The sequence below is a fragment of the Geotrypetes seraphini genome, chromosome 10 (assembly GCF_902459505.1).
Source record: "Geotrypetes seraphini chromosome 10, aGeoSer1.1, whole genome shotgun sequence".
NCBI classification, from domain to species: Eukaryota; Metazoa; Chordata; class Amphibia; order Gymnophiona; family Dermophiidae; genus Geotrypetes; species Geotrypetes seraphini.
The window spans coordinates 92,098,011-92,113,689 of NC_047093.1; the positions used below are offsets into that span (position 1 = coordinate 92,098,011).

At 39.8% G+C, this 15,679-nt stretch overlaps 1 protein-coding gene across 5 annotated transcripts in view; it reads right to left on the reverse strand.

Moving 5' to 3' along the window:
• Positions 1-15,679, reverse strand: part of CACNA1B (calcium voltage-gated channel subunit alpha1 B) — a 1,471,643-nt gene that overhangs the window by 101,824 nt on the left and 1,354,140 nt on the right. For all 5 annotated transcript variants that reach the window (XM_033960470.1, XM_033960471.1, XM_033960469.1 and 2 more), the window contains one exon: positions 7,017-7,125. In XM_033960470.1, the coding sequence (XP_033816361.1) occupies positions 7,017-7,125 (109 nt within the window). The remainder of the gene's footprint in view (positions 1-7,016; positions 7,126-15,679) is intronic.

The window sequence follows — 15,679 nt, forward strand, 5'->3', positions numbered from 1 at the left end:
ATCATGTAACTTAATTGAGTGTCCCTTACGTCTTTGTAATTTTTGAAAGAGTAAAATATTGATTCAGTTTAACCCATTCTATATCACTCAAGATTTTGTTGATCTCTGTCATATCCTCCCTCAGCCATCTCTTTTCCAAGCTAAAAAGCTCTAACCTCTTTAGCCTTTCCTCATATGAGAGGAGTTCCATCCCTTTTATCATTTGGAACACTTTTCTTTGAACCCTTTGTAATTGTGCTATATTTTTTTGACATAAGGCGACCAGAATTGCATGCAATACCCAAGGTGAGGTCACAGCATGGAGTGATACAGAGGTACTATAATATACTTTACCTTATTTTCCATTCCTTTCCTAATAATTCCTAGAGATAGATGCACTAAACAGGATCAGTAAGACTGCGTGGGTCTGCTCTGATCTGATTTTTGGCCGATTCTAAAAGAGCTATTAATGCACTAAAAATGTACACAAATGATTTGCGAGGAGGTTCATCATAATCCCCATCTCTCCCGTCTGATTGATCGCTGTGAGAGTGACTATCACACATGCGCAGAACTGGCAAGGGAAGCCTCCTGCCACTCAACTGTTTGGGATAGGATCCCTCCACTCTGGACTCATCCCAATGGCAGGAGAGAGTGGGCATCCCTCCTGCCCTTTTTTGGGGGGAGAGGAGGGGATAGTTTTGGGGAGGGGGCACCTGGTGTAGGGGGGGCCTCTTTTGATAGGATGAAGTGGGCATCCCTCCTGCCAATTTTTTCTCATGTAGGGGGGAGCGGCATGGCAGGAGGGAGTGGACATTCCTCCTGCCATTTTTGCTGCCAGGGGGGGGGGTCCCCCAGTGCTGGTTCATCAGGGGCTGTCAGGGACGGTCATCGATTGGGGGGGTGTCTTTTTTTTAATGGGGCAGATATTGTGCACATGTAACACATACACAGCATCTGTGCCCATTAAAAAAAAAGGTTTGGCATATTATAAATATTTTTTTAGCGGTGGGACAGGTAAGCGACTGCTCTTGATCAGTCACTTTTCTCAGATCGCTAAAAGCGATCACTTTTTTTTGTGCATCAGGAATTCATATTAAAGCATCAATCGCTCTGCTAGTTTACATGGCATTTCAATACTGACCTTATTTGTCTTGGTTGGGGAGAGTTCAAACGGTCAAAATGATGATTTTGCCTGTAGTTTGCTACCAAATGAGTATGTTGCCAGTTTATTTTCAAGGGTCCTTTTACATAAAGTTGAATAGTATTCTGACAAAATTTGTTTGGCTTGGGAAAAATGCAAGAATTGTTTTAGTATCTTTACAAAAACCAATTGCGGAGGGTGGGATAAATTTTTCCAATTTTTATAGGTATCATCAAGCCTATATAATGCGTCATGGTATATTATTGGATCCTCCCTGAGCTCATGGAACATCAGCCGGATTGGATATATCTTGAATGGAAAATTAAGTTCCCTATGCGATTATCTCATGTACCAAGTATCAGATTACCTAGATATGCCAAGGACAACATAATTTTATTGGATACATGGAAAACAATTACATTTATTGACAAACTAACAGATGTTCCTATAATGAAATCTACTTTGCAATCCTTATGACATTATGGTTAAACTCCAAGATTCAAATAGGCAGTACTGGGATCGCCTGGAAGAATTGGATGCAGGCGGATATTAGGACATTAGATGATGTTATGTCTAATGGAAAACTGCTTGATTTTTCACAGCTGCAACAATCATTTGGCATTTTAAAGTCTCAACAATATAGGAGGTTGCAGTTGAAGTAGGCTATTCAGACTGGGTTCCCTGAACGGGAAAATTTAAAAACTTATTTCAGCTTGCAGATCCTCTGCTACCAGACAGATCTAGTAGGACATCAGGCTGCCCAGTGGTACAAACTGATTTCTGGATTTTTAAATAAGAAGCCAAAAAATAGTCTTAGAGATAGTTGGAGCATCGAGGCTCATAATCGAAAGAGAAAAACATCCAAAAACCGGCATAACTCGGCACTTGGACAAACATTTCTCTAAAACGTCCAAGTGGACGTATTTCTAAACGACTTAGGCCTTCATCGAGCCGCTCAATGTCCAAAGCTAAACGGGGCATTTCGGGAGGTGTGTCGAGGGCAGGAGTTGGGCGGGACGTGGGCCGGCTTAGACTTAGTCGTACAGCATGTATAACCGAAAGTTAAACAAGAGCCTAGGGGAAACTTGGATGTTTTGACTTAGACCATCTAAAACATGGTCTAAGTCACTAAAACCCACCTAAACTCACCAGATAATCACTGAAAACACATAACACAGACCCCCACACACTACCCCAGTGATCACTAACACCTCCCCACCCCAATAAAAATTTTAATCATAACTTGAAATTTCAGCCTCCAGACCATCATCACCTGGCTGCCTAGCATAGGAAAGCCTAGTCATCCAGCCCCAAGGCAGCTTAAGTCATCTTGGGGGTTGGTTTGGGACCCATAGAGAGATGGACCCATGCCCATAAGCTCCTTTAATCACTGCATTGTTACTGAAACATGTGCACTCCCCTATACACCCCCAAAACCCTTTTGTACTGGCATATAAGGGCTATAGGGGTGGTAGATAAGTGGGTCTAGGGGATTCTGGAAGTGATTTGGGGAGCTCACTGCCACCTATAAGGGAGCTGTAGTGAGGAGAAGCCATGGCACCCTGTTTGTGAAGTTCACAGCAGTGCCCTGTAAGGTATCCCACTATTTAGGTGCCCTGTCTGGGTGTTCTGTCAATTACTTTGCAGACCCCTCCTACGTCCAACAGGGCTTGTTCTAGATGTTTTTGACTTGGACGGACATTTGTACAAAAATGGATTATAAAGACAGACGTTTTAGATCAGATCTGCAGGACGTGTTATTTGGACGATTTTCGAAAGTCAAAAGAAGTTGGACGTTTCTTTCGAAAATGTCACTTAGGCACTTTTTGACTTTGGACGACTTGCGAAATGGACGTAAACGGACTTAGACGTCCCTTTTGATTATGCCCCTCTACATTTCTTTGTCTCGGCCACAAATTTGGACTTGGAGACAAAGATGTACAGCGTCAGCATCTATGAGACAAACATGGTTATTTTTATTGCATAGGATTTTTTGGACCCCAGTTTGTTTACAAAAAATAGATAATTCTAAATCTAATAGATGCTGGTATTGTCATATTAATATAGGGACTTTGGATAATCTGTTATATTTTTGTCCATTGATACTTGGTTTCTGGAAGTCATTTTGGGGACAAATTAATCTCATTCTTGAATCATCTATCCCCTTGTCATATGAGGCGATAATATGTATTACACTACTTCATGCTAAACCTACTTTAGATAAATATAAAAGTCGCCTTTTCATGATATTGACAGGAATAGGGGTTCAACTGATTACTCATAATTGGAAAAACCATGATAGGATTAATTTTACTTTTTCATGGGTAACTGTGTGTATTACGTATAAGTATGAAAGGATGATGGTGGAACGTTGAGGGAATAATAAGTCCTTTAATGATGTATGGAGTCCATTGACTAATTTTATTGCAATATAATTAGGGTTATGTTTCTTTCTTTCTTTTTTCATTAGAGTCTTTGCACATCCAGGGAGGGTGGAGGGGTGGGGGAGGGAAAATGTATTTCAAGGAGTTAAATTATTTCATTATAATAGTAAAATCATATCATATGTATTATTGCTTTAATAATTAAGATAACAAGGGGAGAAAATGATTGTTTAATGTATCAATTGTATAGTTAATAGTGTGTTTTCATGTAGTTTGTATGATTTATCATTTGTATTGCACTATCAAAATTTAAAAATCAATAAAGATTAAAAAAAAAAAATACTGACCTTATTTGCATGGTTGGATCAGAGAATGAGTGATCGTGCAGAAAAACACACAGTGAGCCCTTTCTGCATCAGATTGGCAAATATGATCGTCGCTAAACCAGTCAAAACTGGTTTAGCAATGATCGTTAGATGATCGCTGACTAGTGCATCTAGGCCCTAGCATCCTGTTTGCTTTTGATTTCAGTGTATTTTCTGTGATGACACCTGGATCTTTTTCTTGGGTAGCCAAAAGGATTATCTTCTTTAGTCAGTGTTAGTGAGGATTTTATGCTGGTTTCTTAACCTTAAGCACTGAGGACCCACAACTTTTTCTTGCTTCATTGAAGAGGAGGAACTGATGGGGCAGGTGGGCTTGAAGGAGAAATAATGCTGGACTGTTGACAATTTGCAAAAAAAATTGGTATATCAGCATTTGGAGTTGCATGCACATACATCTAAACATGCTAGAATGATATTCTGCACATATATAGTGGTTCTGCAAAAACTGTATTCATAGAATATTATCAGGGCCAATGCAAAAAGTGTGCATTAGGATTCTACACTAAATCTTAGTGCAGTTTCCTAATGCATGTGTAAAAGGTATGGAGAAACTGGAATACAAAGATCGACTCACAAGACTGGGATTGTTCTCCCTTGAGAAAAGGAGACTGCGAGGGGATATGATCGAGACCTTCAAAATACTGAAAGGAATTGACAAAATAGAGCAGAAAAAACTATTTACATTGTCCACTTGCACACGTACAAGAGGACACGAAATGAAGCTGAGGGGAGACAAATTCAAGACGAATATCAGGAAGTTCTGTTTCACGCAGAGAGTGGTGGACACCTGGAATGCTCTCCCCGAAGAGGTTATTGTGCAATCGACCGCCCTAGGATTTAAAAGCAAACTAGATGCACATCTCCTTATGAGAGGCATAGAAGGATATGGGTGACTACAAATTATGCCAGGTGTACATCTGGGAGGGCCTCCACGTGTGCGGATCGCCGGACTTGATGGACCGAAGGTCTGATCCGGAGATGGCGCATCTTATGTTCTTATGTTCCTAATAGTATTCAAATAGACTGTGTGCAAAAACATCCATTTATAGCTAAAAATATTAAGGAGATCAAAACAGCCTATGATATGCTCAAGTTAGTATAAATCAATCAAATGTATAGCATATCTTATTGTAAACTTTAATAAAATGTAAATTCATTTATATTGTGAAAAGTCTGATTGTTTCCTGCAAGCACGAGCCGTTGGGGAAACAGTATCGGGACCATCATTTCACTCTTCTTCCCAGTCCCTGGTGAGAGTTCTCATAATATATTCAAACTGCTAAAAATTGTTTACTGTGCAGTAAGTTATAAATAAGCAGAGATTGAGAATCACTGCAATGAAAATAGAAAAATAGAATCTATTGGGCCAGGCCGTTTGGGCTAAGATATGCTAAAGATCAACATCATGGCAAAAGATAAGTGATTCTCAATACTGCTTTATAAATGTAGTATTTATAACTTACTGCACAGTAAACAATTGATAGCAGTTTGGATAAATTATGAGAACTCTCACCAGGGACTGGGAAGAAAAGTGAAATGATGGTCCCGATACTGTTTCCCTAACGGCTTGTGCTTGCAGGAAACAATCAGACACTGAGCACTTTTCACAATATAAATGAATTTATATTTTATTAAAGTTTACAATAAGATATGCTATAAATTTGATTGATTTATACAAAAACATCCATTAACATGGGACAACATGTTTCAAGTTTATTATTTACTTGGCATACCGCCTATCATGCCAGATGAATATAGATACAGGTTTGCGCTAGCAGAAACTTTATTGGGCACAAAAAGAAAAAAATTTATCAGCACCTGGAAGTGCATGTCCATACTTCTGTGCATGTGCTGAAATGCTTTTCTGTTCATACAAGTTTTGCAATACCAATATTATTTATGCACAGATGATCATTCCATTACGTTTGCAAGTCAAGTGTATGGACATGCAGCTCTAAGTGTCAACATACAATTTTTGTTTGCAAATTGATAGCATTCCAACATTTCTTTGTTCCAGTATTCCTCCCCCCCCTTTAGCTCCTGCTCTTCAAAGAAGTCTGAAATAATTGTGGTTCCTCTATGTTCGTTGTAATAAGAAGAAACAGGCATTAAATTATCACTAGTGTTAATGGCAGAAGAATGAGCTAACATTTTACTCCATCGAGCTTAGGAGTGATTTGGGGTTATTTTAAAGTGTTCTGTGCATCTAAAACGTGGCTGTTAGCTTATAGCCCTTGTAGCCCTATGGGACCCGTTTCACCGTAGAAAACGGCTTCTTCAGGGATCAAAAAATTCAAGTGTGCAGCTCCGTTTAAATTACATAGCAAGGGCTATAAGCTAACACAGCCACGTTGATACAGCAGAAGTACCGGCATAACACTAAAACAAACAAAAAAGATAAGTGCTGGTCTTCTAGCTATACTGTTGCATATTATATTTAATGCGTTAAGAAGTTTTAGATGCACAGAACAGTTAAAATAACCCCAAATCACTCCTAAGCTTGATGAAAGATACCATCCCCTGGCTTACACTGGTTTATATCAGAGTAGGCATCGGAGAGCTAAGGAGTTTTCCGAGGGGTATTGTTTGACTACAATTATATTTAAAGTCCTGTTCATACGTTTGCTTCGTTACTGTGAGGACTTAATCCATTGTGCTGTTTCCAGTGTTGCTAACATTTTACTCCTCCTCATATTTTGCAATAAACCCCAACATTGTACCCAGCCTTCTGGTCATCTTCACACTAATCTGCATCTGTGCTGAATAGCTAATATTCTTATTACCATTGGATTTAAATGTGTTGTGTGCTGTCTATGCGAGTCATTGCAAAGTTATTCTCATGTTTACATTGGATGTGCACACAATTAGGTCCTATAGCTGATCTAGTTTGTGTGCAAAGCCTTGTGCATCAGCCCCTCTATGATCAAAATAATTGTAAATGAATGATACCTATCGAGACCTAATATCTTTATGAGTTTTCTGCATCCTGTCAATGTTAAAAACTTCAGCAATTTTGGTTTGATATTCTCACGTTCAAAGAATGTATGTGAGATCACTGCTTTGCTGGAGCTCTTCTGATGGATGTGTGCACCGCTGGTGCTCCTTTTGCCCTCTGCCACTCACCTGAGGCCAGTTTGATATCCAGGGCAGTTCTAATCAAGGCCATGAGGGTGGAAGTGAAATGGACAGTTAAGTCCTGGTCTGAGATGGGCATGTTCATCCTGACAAGACGCTGAGAAGAGAGTCATAATGGCAGTTAGACATTTTGAATACATCCCATGCTTGGCAAATTTTCTTGATTTTTACTTTAAACAGCAAAATAATTAATAATAAAAAAGATGCAACCCATGCAAAGCTCAAGCATTAACCTTTTGTGTGCTGTTACCAAAGACAGAAAATCTGGAGTTGAAAAGAAGCTTTTGACTGGACAGTCCTCTGAGGGTTAGAATTTATCGAGATTATTGCTTGCCTTCTTGTTATTGGAAAACTGCAGTTTGCCAGCATTTACATGGGGATATGAAGAGGATGGGACTAAGCAAAAGAAGAGCTTTTCTTTATTTGTTATCAGGTCACAATTAAACCTTAGCAAGTAAGAATGAAAGGCATGCATCCTACGTGATGAGTTATTGGCGTCAGATTCAGGATTCCTCAGCACTGAGATCACCATCATAAACAGCAACTGAGTTTAACGAATCAGACAAGCTGGTGTCCAGTTATGGAAAATGAGTCAAGTGTCAATTACTGGAGATGATCATGGCATAATGCTGGGACAGTATGGGTATAGCTTGCTTTAAAGCTCCTGTTCATATTGTACTCAACTCTATTTGTTCTCTGTGGAAATGGAACACTTTATTACCACCAGTCTAGTATATCCAATTGAAAATAAAAATGTGCTAGAGAAAAAAAAAACCTGCAGCATGCAAACTAACAGATTTTCTGAATCTTGATTTTCACTTTCTCTCCATATCCCTCAAGCTTTCCAATTTGGGGAAATTAAAAATAAAACTGTGCTTCCACCTTTTCCTGGTTTCCACTGGTGATGAAGACAATTTCCATGACATATTATGCTACAAGGCCTTTCATATATATCTGAATGTTCAGTGCTTCTTTACATCAAGCTAATGTTATAGTCCCAAGAGTATAAAGTGATTACCATGTCTTTAAAAAGAGATCAACCAGTTGGATTCATTTCAAGTACAAGTAATTATGGAGTCTATTTGGTAATTGGTTTTAAATATATTTTGGGTCATATCCATCCAGAATTTTCTACTAGTTTGCATTTAAGGGTCTAACCCCCCTCCCCTCCTAGATTCCGGCCTTTGATTCGGACCAAAAAAAAGTTCAACTACAAAGTGTGTTTCATGGGAATAAAAATCATATTTGTTTTATAGGTTATAAAAAGTCTCCTACATAAATGGAAATTTCATTCTGAGATGGGGAGAGTGAATAAAATTATAGAACTGTAGACAAGGTCTAACTTGTATTTTTCAAAATCATAGAACATTCTGTCGACAATTTATCTCAGATGTCTAAAGCAGAAGGAAACACACAAGTATTATTACACTTAGAATGTCATTTGAGAATTTTTTTAATGCAAGACTTCTTTTACACACAAAAAAGGAACTTTTCTAAACTCATGCAACTATATAAATAGGTGTGCCAACAATAATGCACACTTATACTATCTCTGGTGGGCATAGATTGGGCACAGCAACGACAGAGTTACAATGTATGTGTATTTTTTAAAATACGTGTACATACATCACAGGACATGAACACACATTAAATTTGAGGATCTGCATTTGTATACTATTGGGGCTGCTCCTAGATACTGATTTATGCTCTTCAATGAGCTCTTATCCGATGAAAGCACTTCTTTAAGGTGCCATGCTCAAAAATGTCTTTTAAGCAGTAAGTTTATAAAGCTTTCCCCATGTGTAAGACTTGTTTTATATGTGGAAAAATGCTTTTATAAAATGTCTCAACCCTAATGAATAATCATGGAATAATGAAACAAAGCCAACCTGAACTTAGTCAAGGGAAATCTTGATTCTCCAATCTATTATATTTCTTTGAAGCAGGTGAATAAACATGTGGATAAGGGTGAGCCAATCAGTATTGTGTATTTGGATTTTCAAAAGGTATTTGACAAAGTACCTTATGAAAGACTTTTGAGGAAATTAGAAACAAAGTAGGGTTTTATGAACAATATTCTCAGTGGAAAAGGGTAAATAGTGGGGTTCACCAAAATACTTATAACAGATTCCTCAGCCTTATAATTTATCAACCCCAAAAAGACAAAAAAAAAAAAAGAGGGCTGCTTGTAACAACCGTAGCCCGGTTACCCAAAAAAGAGTCACACAAATGCTAACAAGCAGTCTGGGGAGGATGGAGAATAAGCTTTTATTTACACAGAATTAGGGGTCTGTTTTCTTCACAGAACGCCCCTCACAAAAACCTGCAGCTTTCCCAAAATACATTGCCCCCTCTCAGTTTAGTTTAGTCAGTTCAGAGTTCTGGGTGACAGTCCTTCACGTCCATCCAGAAACACAGTTCATGCAACCCCACCTCTGAGAGGGAGAATTTTAAGATGCAGCCTTTTTACTTATTCCTGTGTAAGCAAAAACTTCAGTTCAGCAGGTTCCCGCCTCACTTGCGAATAAGTTACAGTTCTCTCCTGGTCCTCCACATCCTTCCTTCACTCTGATCCTGGCTCTTCCTTTTAAGTCCTCTTCCTCTGCTTCCTGGTTTGACACTTTCCTCATCTCCCCCTCTCCTGAAGCTGTTTCTCTTTCTGAGCTGTCATTGCCTTTCTTCCAGCTGGAGGTTCGTCTAGAAAACCTATTGTTTGAGGAGTTAAACTAGCCTGAGGAAAGGGCAGTTTCATAGCCTATGTCATATTGCTCCTATGAAGATGATGGTAAAAAACTGAACAAGTGCCAGCTTAAATACAGTCCATAATATACTGATGTAGCTAAAAGGTGAAACGCTAGCCATTGGTGGGATCGCATCGCAGAAGCATTTTTACAACAGATCAAGAAGTTCATGTTCAGTTCGTAATGTACCTAAGTTGAATGTATTAAGTATTTTATCTTTGTAAAACCGCCTTGAATACTGATAAGGCAGTATATTAAATTTTAATAAAACTTGAAACTTTTTCAGCACCCTAAAGTGATAACTCTGGAATCTAAGGAGACATTTTGACATACACTGGCGTTTTTGCCAATGAAGTTATTACCCTCTCCAGTCTGAGGAGAGTTTCTTTCCCAATGGGGTTCTGAGGGTTTTTTTCTCCAGTTTGTTTTCAGTTTTGTTCCATCATCTTTATAGGAGCAGCCTATGTATTTATTTTTTGTCTTTTTGGGTTGGTAAATAATTTAGTTCTCCAGGGCTCTGTGCTGGAACCATTGTTTTTTTTAATATATTTATCAATGATGGGAATAATTCGTGAGAATTAAATTTGCTGAAGATACAATGTTGTTTAAAGTTGTTAAATCACAAGAGGATTGTGAAAAACTGCATGAGGACCTTGCGAGACTCAGAGACTAGGCATCAAAATGGCAGAAGACGTTTAATGTGAGCAAGTGCAAAATGATAAATGTGGAAAAACGGAACCCAAACTATAGCTACGTAATGTAGGGTTCCATGTTAGGAGTCACTGTCCAGGAAAAAGATCTAGGTTTCATTGAGGATATATTAAAATAATCAGCTTAGAGTGTGGCAATGGTTAAGAAAGCAAATAGAATGTTAGGAATTATTAGGAAAGCAATAGAAAACAAAGATGAGAATGTTATAATGCCCTTGCATCATTCCATGGTGCAGCCATACCTTGAATACTATAAGGATAAAGTATACCGGACCCTGTTAGCGGTGGTGTCTGAGGCACCCTATGACATAATATTGGGTCGGGAGGGAGCAATTTTCTGTCTGTAGAAATGAAGGTCTTTTGGGAAGGGTTTGGCTTTTGCCATATTAAAACATCCATCTATCACCCTCAGGCTAATGGGATGGTAGAGCAATTTTTAATATTTATTTTATTATATGTTTTCAACTATTCATCTGTTTTACTATGTCTATTTTAAATATTATGTATGTAAACCTTGTAAACCTTTTAGTTTTAAACAGTATATACATTTTTAAAAAAAAATAAATAAATAACCAGACCCTCAAGCAGATGCTTAAAAAGGAACTAGAGGAAGAGTTGAAAGATTGGGACCTTTTCATACCCTTTGCCCTTTTTGCAGCCAGAGAGCGGGTACAGGACTCTCTAGGGGTGAATCCATATGAGATATTGTTTGGGCGAATAGTACCTGAATAGTACCTGGCGGGCCCCATGTGGCCCCTGGGCCGCAAGTTTGAGACCACTGTCTTAGAGCAACAATGTGGAATAGAATGTCAGTGGGTTGGGAGTCTTTTCATGGAAAATTTAAGGTGGCTCATTCTGTTTGAGGAAAAGGAACGCTTTTAGAAGCTTTCTGAAGTGCATTTAAGAGGTTGATGTTCTGACCAGATGGCTCCATTCAGGTTCTTTGGAGGCTGCTTGGTAGGATAGGAGTCTGTTGATGAATCTCTTATGGGTGCATCCTTTAATTGAGGGGAAGACGAAGAATGATTGAGGTCGAGTAGACTGTCCGGGTCTGGTGAATGTGAATTGATTGGTGAGGTAGTTGGGAAGTAGACTGTACAGAGCTTTGTAGCAGAAACATCCAAATTTGAAAAGTACATGGCTCTCAATTTCCAGCTAATGAAGTTTTTGGTAGAAAGGTATGATGTGATTAATTTTTTCAGGTTGAATATAAGCTACACTGCAGTGTTCTGGATGACGCTTAGTTTCTGGAAGTGTTTGCGTAGTCCTGCTAGGTAGATGATGTTGCAGTAATCTAGGATGCTTAAGACTAGGAGTTTGAAAGGTGCCTGGTCAAAGTATTTTCTGATGGATCTGAGTTTCCAGGGTATGTTGAATCCTTTGTGTGCAACTTGGTTGACATGGACAGTTGTCTATCTTGATGCATGCCCAGGATTCTGATTGTGGAAGAGATGGGGAAGTTGGGTCCCCTTAGGGGTATGGAGCTTATTGAAGAATTGGTGGCTGTGGCTAAGATGACAGATAGCTTCAGCCCATGAAGAAGCCACCTCCTGGTAGAATGTACCTCGATGGAAACAGGGGACTGATTCTCAGAAAGAATGTAGGTTGACAAAATGGCCCTACAGGTCCATCTGGAAATCATGGTCTTAGAAGTGGAAGAATCCCACTTAACAGAATGTATCAGAACAACCAAAAGGACAGAGAGGCGAAACTCATTTGTGACTTCTAGATAGCACAGAAGAACTCGGCATACATCTAGTTTCTTCAACAGGTGGTCCTGTGTCCTGGAACCCATCGGCTGAAAGGCAGGCAAACACACTTCCTGATTAACATGGAAAGCTGAAACAACCTTTGGCAAAAAGGAAGGAACTATCCAAAGGAAAACCCCTGCCTCCAAAATCAGGAGAAAAGGGTCTCGGCAAGACAAAGCCGCAGTTCCGACACACAATGCGCCAAAGAAATGGCAACCAGAAAAATGGTTTTGAGTGTCAAGTCCAAGAGGGAAGCATCCTGAAGGGGCTCAATAGGATCCTTGGCAAGGCTAGACAACACTAGGTTAAGGTCCCAGGCGGGGAAAGGATGCTTAACTGATGGTCGGACACGAAGAGCCCCCTTCAAGAATCGAGTGACATCAAGATGAGACGCCAATGAGGACTGACAGTCCCGGGTTCTAAAACAAGAAAGATCAGCCACTTGGAACTGCAGAGAAGCAACAGTGAGGCCTTTATCCAAACTATATACCAACAATAATCACAGTCAAATTTTCTTCAATCAACTTAATATTTGCTTTTTTATTGCACTTGGCACTTCATAAACCTCTGTGGTTCTATAACAGCGATAATCCATCCGATTCAGATAAGTACCTGGTGTATTTATTGTGTTATATTGTATGGATGGTATATGGGGACAGTGAAAAACTATGATGGTCTCCTATTGAACCTCAGGTGGTGTTATTACACTATTTTTCACGGGTTCAGGGTCTGAGTTTTTCACATAAAAGCTTAATTTGAAATGTTTTTAAAATTAAAGCTGTGATTATTGTTGGTATATATTACGTTAATATCACAGAAGAAGATAGATTTTCTCTCCAATTTTTGGTGAGCTTTATCCAAACTAGCCTGAAGAAAGGCATGAATCAGTGAGATCAAAGCATCAAGGTGGGTGTTAAGCATCGAGGTGAGCATCGAGGCAAGTGTGGAGAACATCGATGTGACTACCCAGAGGAGCTTTGAGAATGTGACAAAAAAAACTGTGCTCCCTGGAAGAAGAAGCAGGTTTCCTTGATCGGGATTCTCAATGGTGTGGTGTCTGAGAATGGTCCTTCAAAGAAGTCTTTGGGCATTGCTCAAACCGGGATGACTGGACATGTTGGAGCAGGTATCTGTACTGTGTGTATCTTCAGCATCTCAACTAGCTCCTTCTACAGCAGCTCTTAGCAGATCTTGCAGAGATAGCGCTGGTATTAATATTGTCAAGGGTACAGTAAACGCAGGCTACGTCAGGTGTTGAAGTGTTGATGACCTCGATATCAAGGCATTCCTCAGAGAAGACACCAATTGCAACAATGGTGATCTGGTCTCAGTGAAGCAATATTTGGAATGTGTCAATGGTGAAGATGCCTAAGATGATGCTGAAGCATGCTGGAAGGGGAAAACATATGAGGTTCCCCCAAAGAAGGCAGCACCGACGAAGCAAAGGTGGAACAGGATGTTGATGTCTTCTGTGCTAATGTTGATGCTGGAGTTGTTGGATGTTGAGTGTTGGTGTCTCCAGACATTCTTGATGTACATGAAGTTGACCCGAAAAGTTTTGCATACTGCAACTTCCTGGCTTTAAGCAACCTCTTCTGCAATTTAGAGCAGAGCATGCAGGAAATGCCTTGGTGTTTAGGACCTAGGCACTGGACATACCAGTTACGTGGGTCTGTACCTGAAATCGTTCTGTGGCATCAAGTGCACTGCTTGAAGCTGCTAGGAGCTTTAAAAGAAAAACCACCAATGTGAGGTCAAAAGACTTTATGGTTCGGGGAGGTCGAGTAGATGATAATCCAGATAAAGCTCGATGCTCCTGGCCTGAAAACAGTCAGAAGACAGCCTGAAGGCCCGAAAGAAAAATTTGGTTAAAAATCCAAAATTTTTAAACCAAAATGAAAAAAAAGAAATAAAATAGATGTGACTAAAATAAGGGAAAAAAAAGAAATGGGAAGGCACATAAGAACATAAGAATTGCTGCTGCTGGGTCAGACCAGTGGTCCATCGTACCCAGCAGTCTGCTCACGCAGTAGCCCCCAGGTCAAAGACCAGTGCCCTGAGACTAGCCCTACTTGCGTATGTTCAGGTTCAGCAGGAACTTGTCTAACTTTGTCTTTAATCCCTGGAGGGTATTTTTCCCTATAACAGCCTCCGGAAGAGCGTTCCAGTTTTCTACCACTCTCTGGGTGAAGAAGAACTTCCTTACGTTTGAACAGAATCTATCACCTTTTAACTTGGGAGAGTGCACTATTGTTCTCCCTACCTTGGAGAGGGTGAACAGTCTGTCTTTCTCTACTAAGTCTATTCCCTTCAGTATTTTGAATGTTTCGATCATGTCCCCTCTCCGCTTTTCAAGGGAGAAGAGGCCCAGCTTCTCTAATCTCTCACTGTACGGCAACTCCTCCAGCCCCTTAACCATTTTAGTCGCTCTTCTCTGGACCCTTTCGAGTAGTACCGTGTCCTTCTTCATGTACGGCAACCAATGCTAGACGGAGTATTCCAGGTGAGGGCATACCAAGGCCCGGTACAGCGGCATGATAACCTTCTCCAATCTGTTTGTGATCCCTTTCTTAATGATTCCCAGCATTCTATTCGCTCTTTTCACCGTGCCACTCATTGCGCGGACAGCTTCATTGAGAAGTTTGATGTGCTTAGAGAAACTCTAAAGAAACCGCTTCTCAGCTCTGCAGAAAATTGAGAACTGATGGTCCCATGAGCCAAAGTTGGGTGGAAAAGCACCAGACGTGCATGGTATGGGCAGTCTTAAAGATTTAAAGTGACAGTATACTTTTGACCATCTGTGCAGGGTTCTGTGGATGACATCATCCATATGTGAGAATATGCTGCCTGCTTGTTCTCAGATAGTGTCTGCTTTCAGTTGGCCTCTAGTCTCTGAGCACTCAGATTGTTATAGAATACTAACATAAATCCACATTGAGGCACCCAGCTATGCCTAGTCAATGCGGCAAGCAATGAGCACAACTTTAAGAACATGAAGTCCATGCCCCACCCATGTTTATGCCTTCTTTGCAGTTACATGATATGTCACTTTATGCAAACTCTCAAAGAATGGCAATTAGTAATGTGTAAGTAGCACTTTTCCCTGCATTTATGTAACATGGTGTGTAAGTGCAGGCTATCCAGATGATTTTGCACCACCGTCCTTTCTCCACTCTTTCACTATACAGATATTTTTGGAATGGTTAGACAGATTTTCAGCTCCATACTATCCAAATACAGGGTAATTCTATAAACTGGCAAATATTTTTACATGCTAACATGTCTAATTGGAGTCCATTCTATAAGAAAAGTAGGCACCTGCTTTTCTTTATAGAATACTATGCCTAGTGTAACAGGTTAAATATGCACATATATTTTAGTGATGAGCTGGTGTTAATTTTTGCACCTAGATTGTGAAAGCAAGAACATAGATTATGGTATTTTATAAT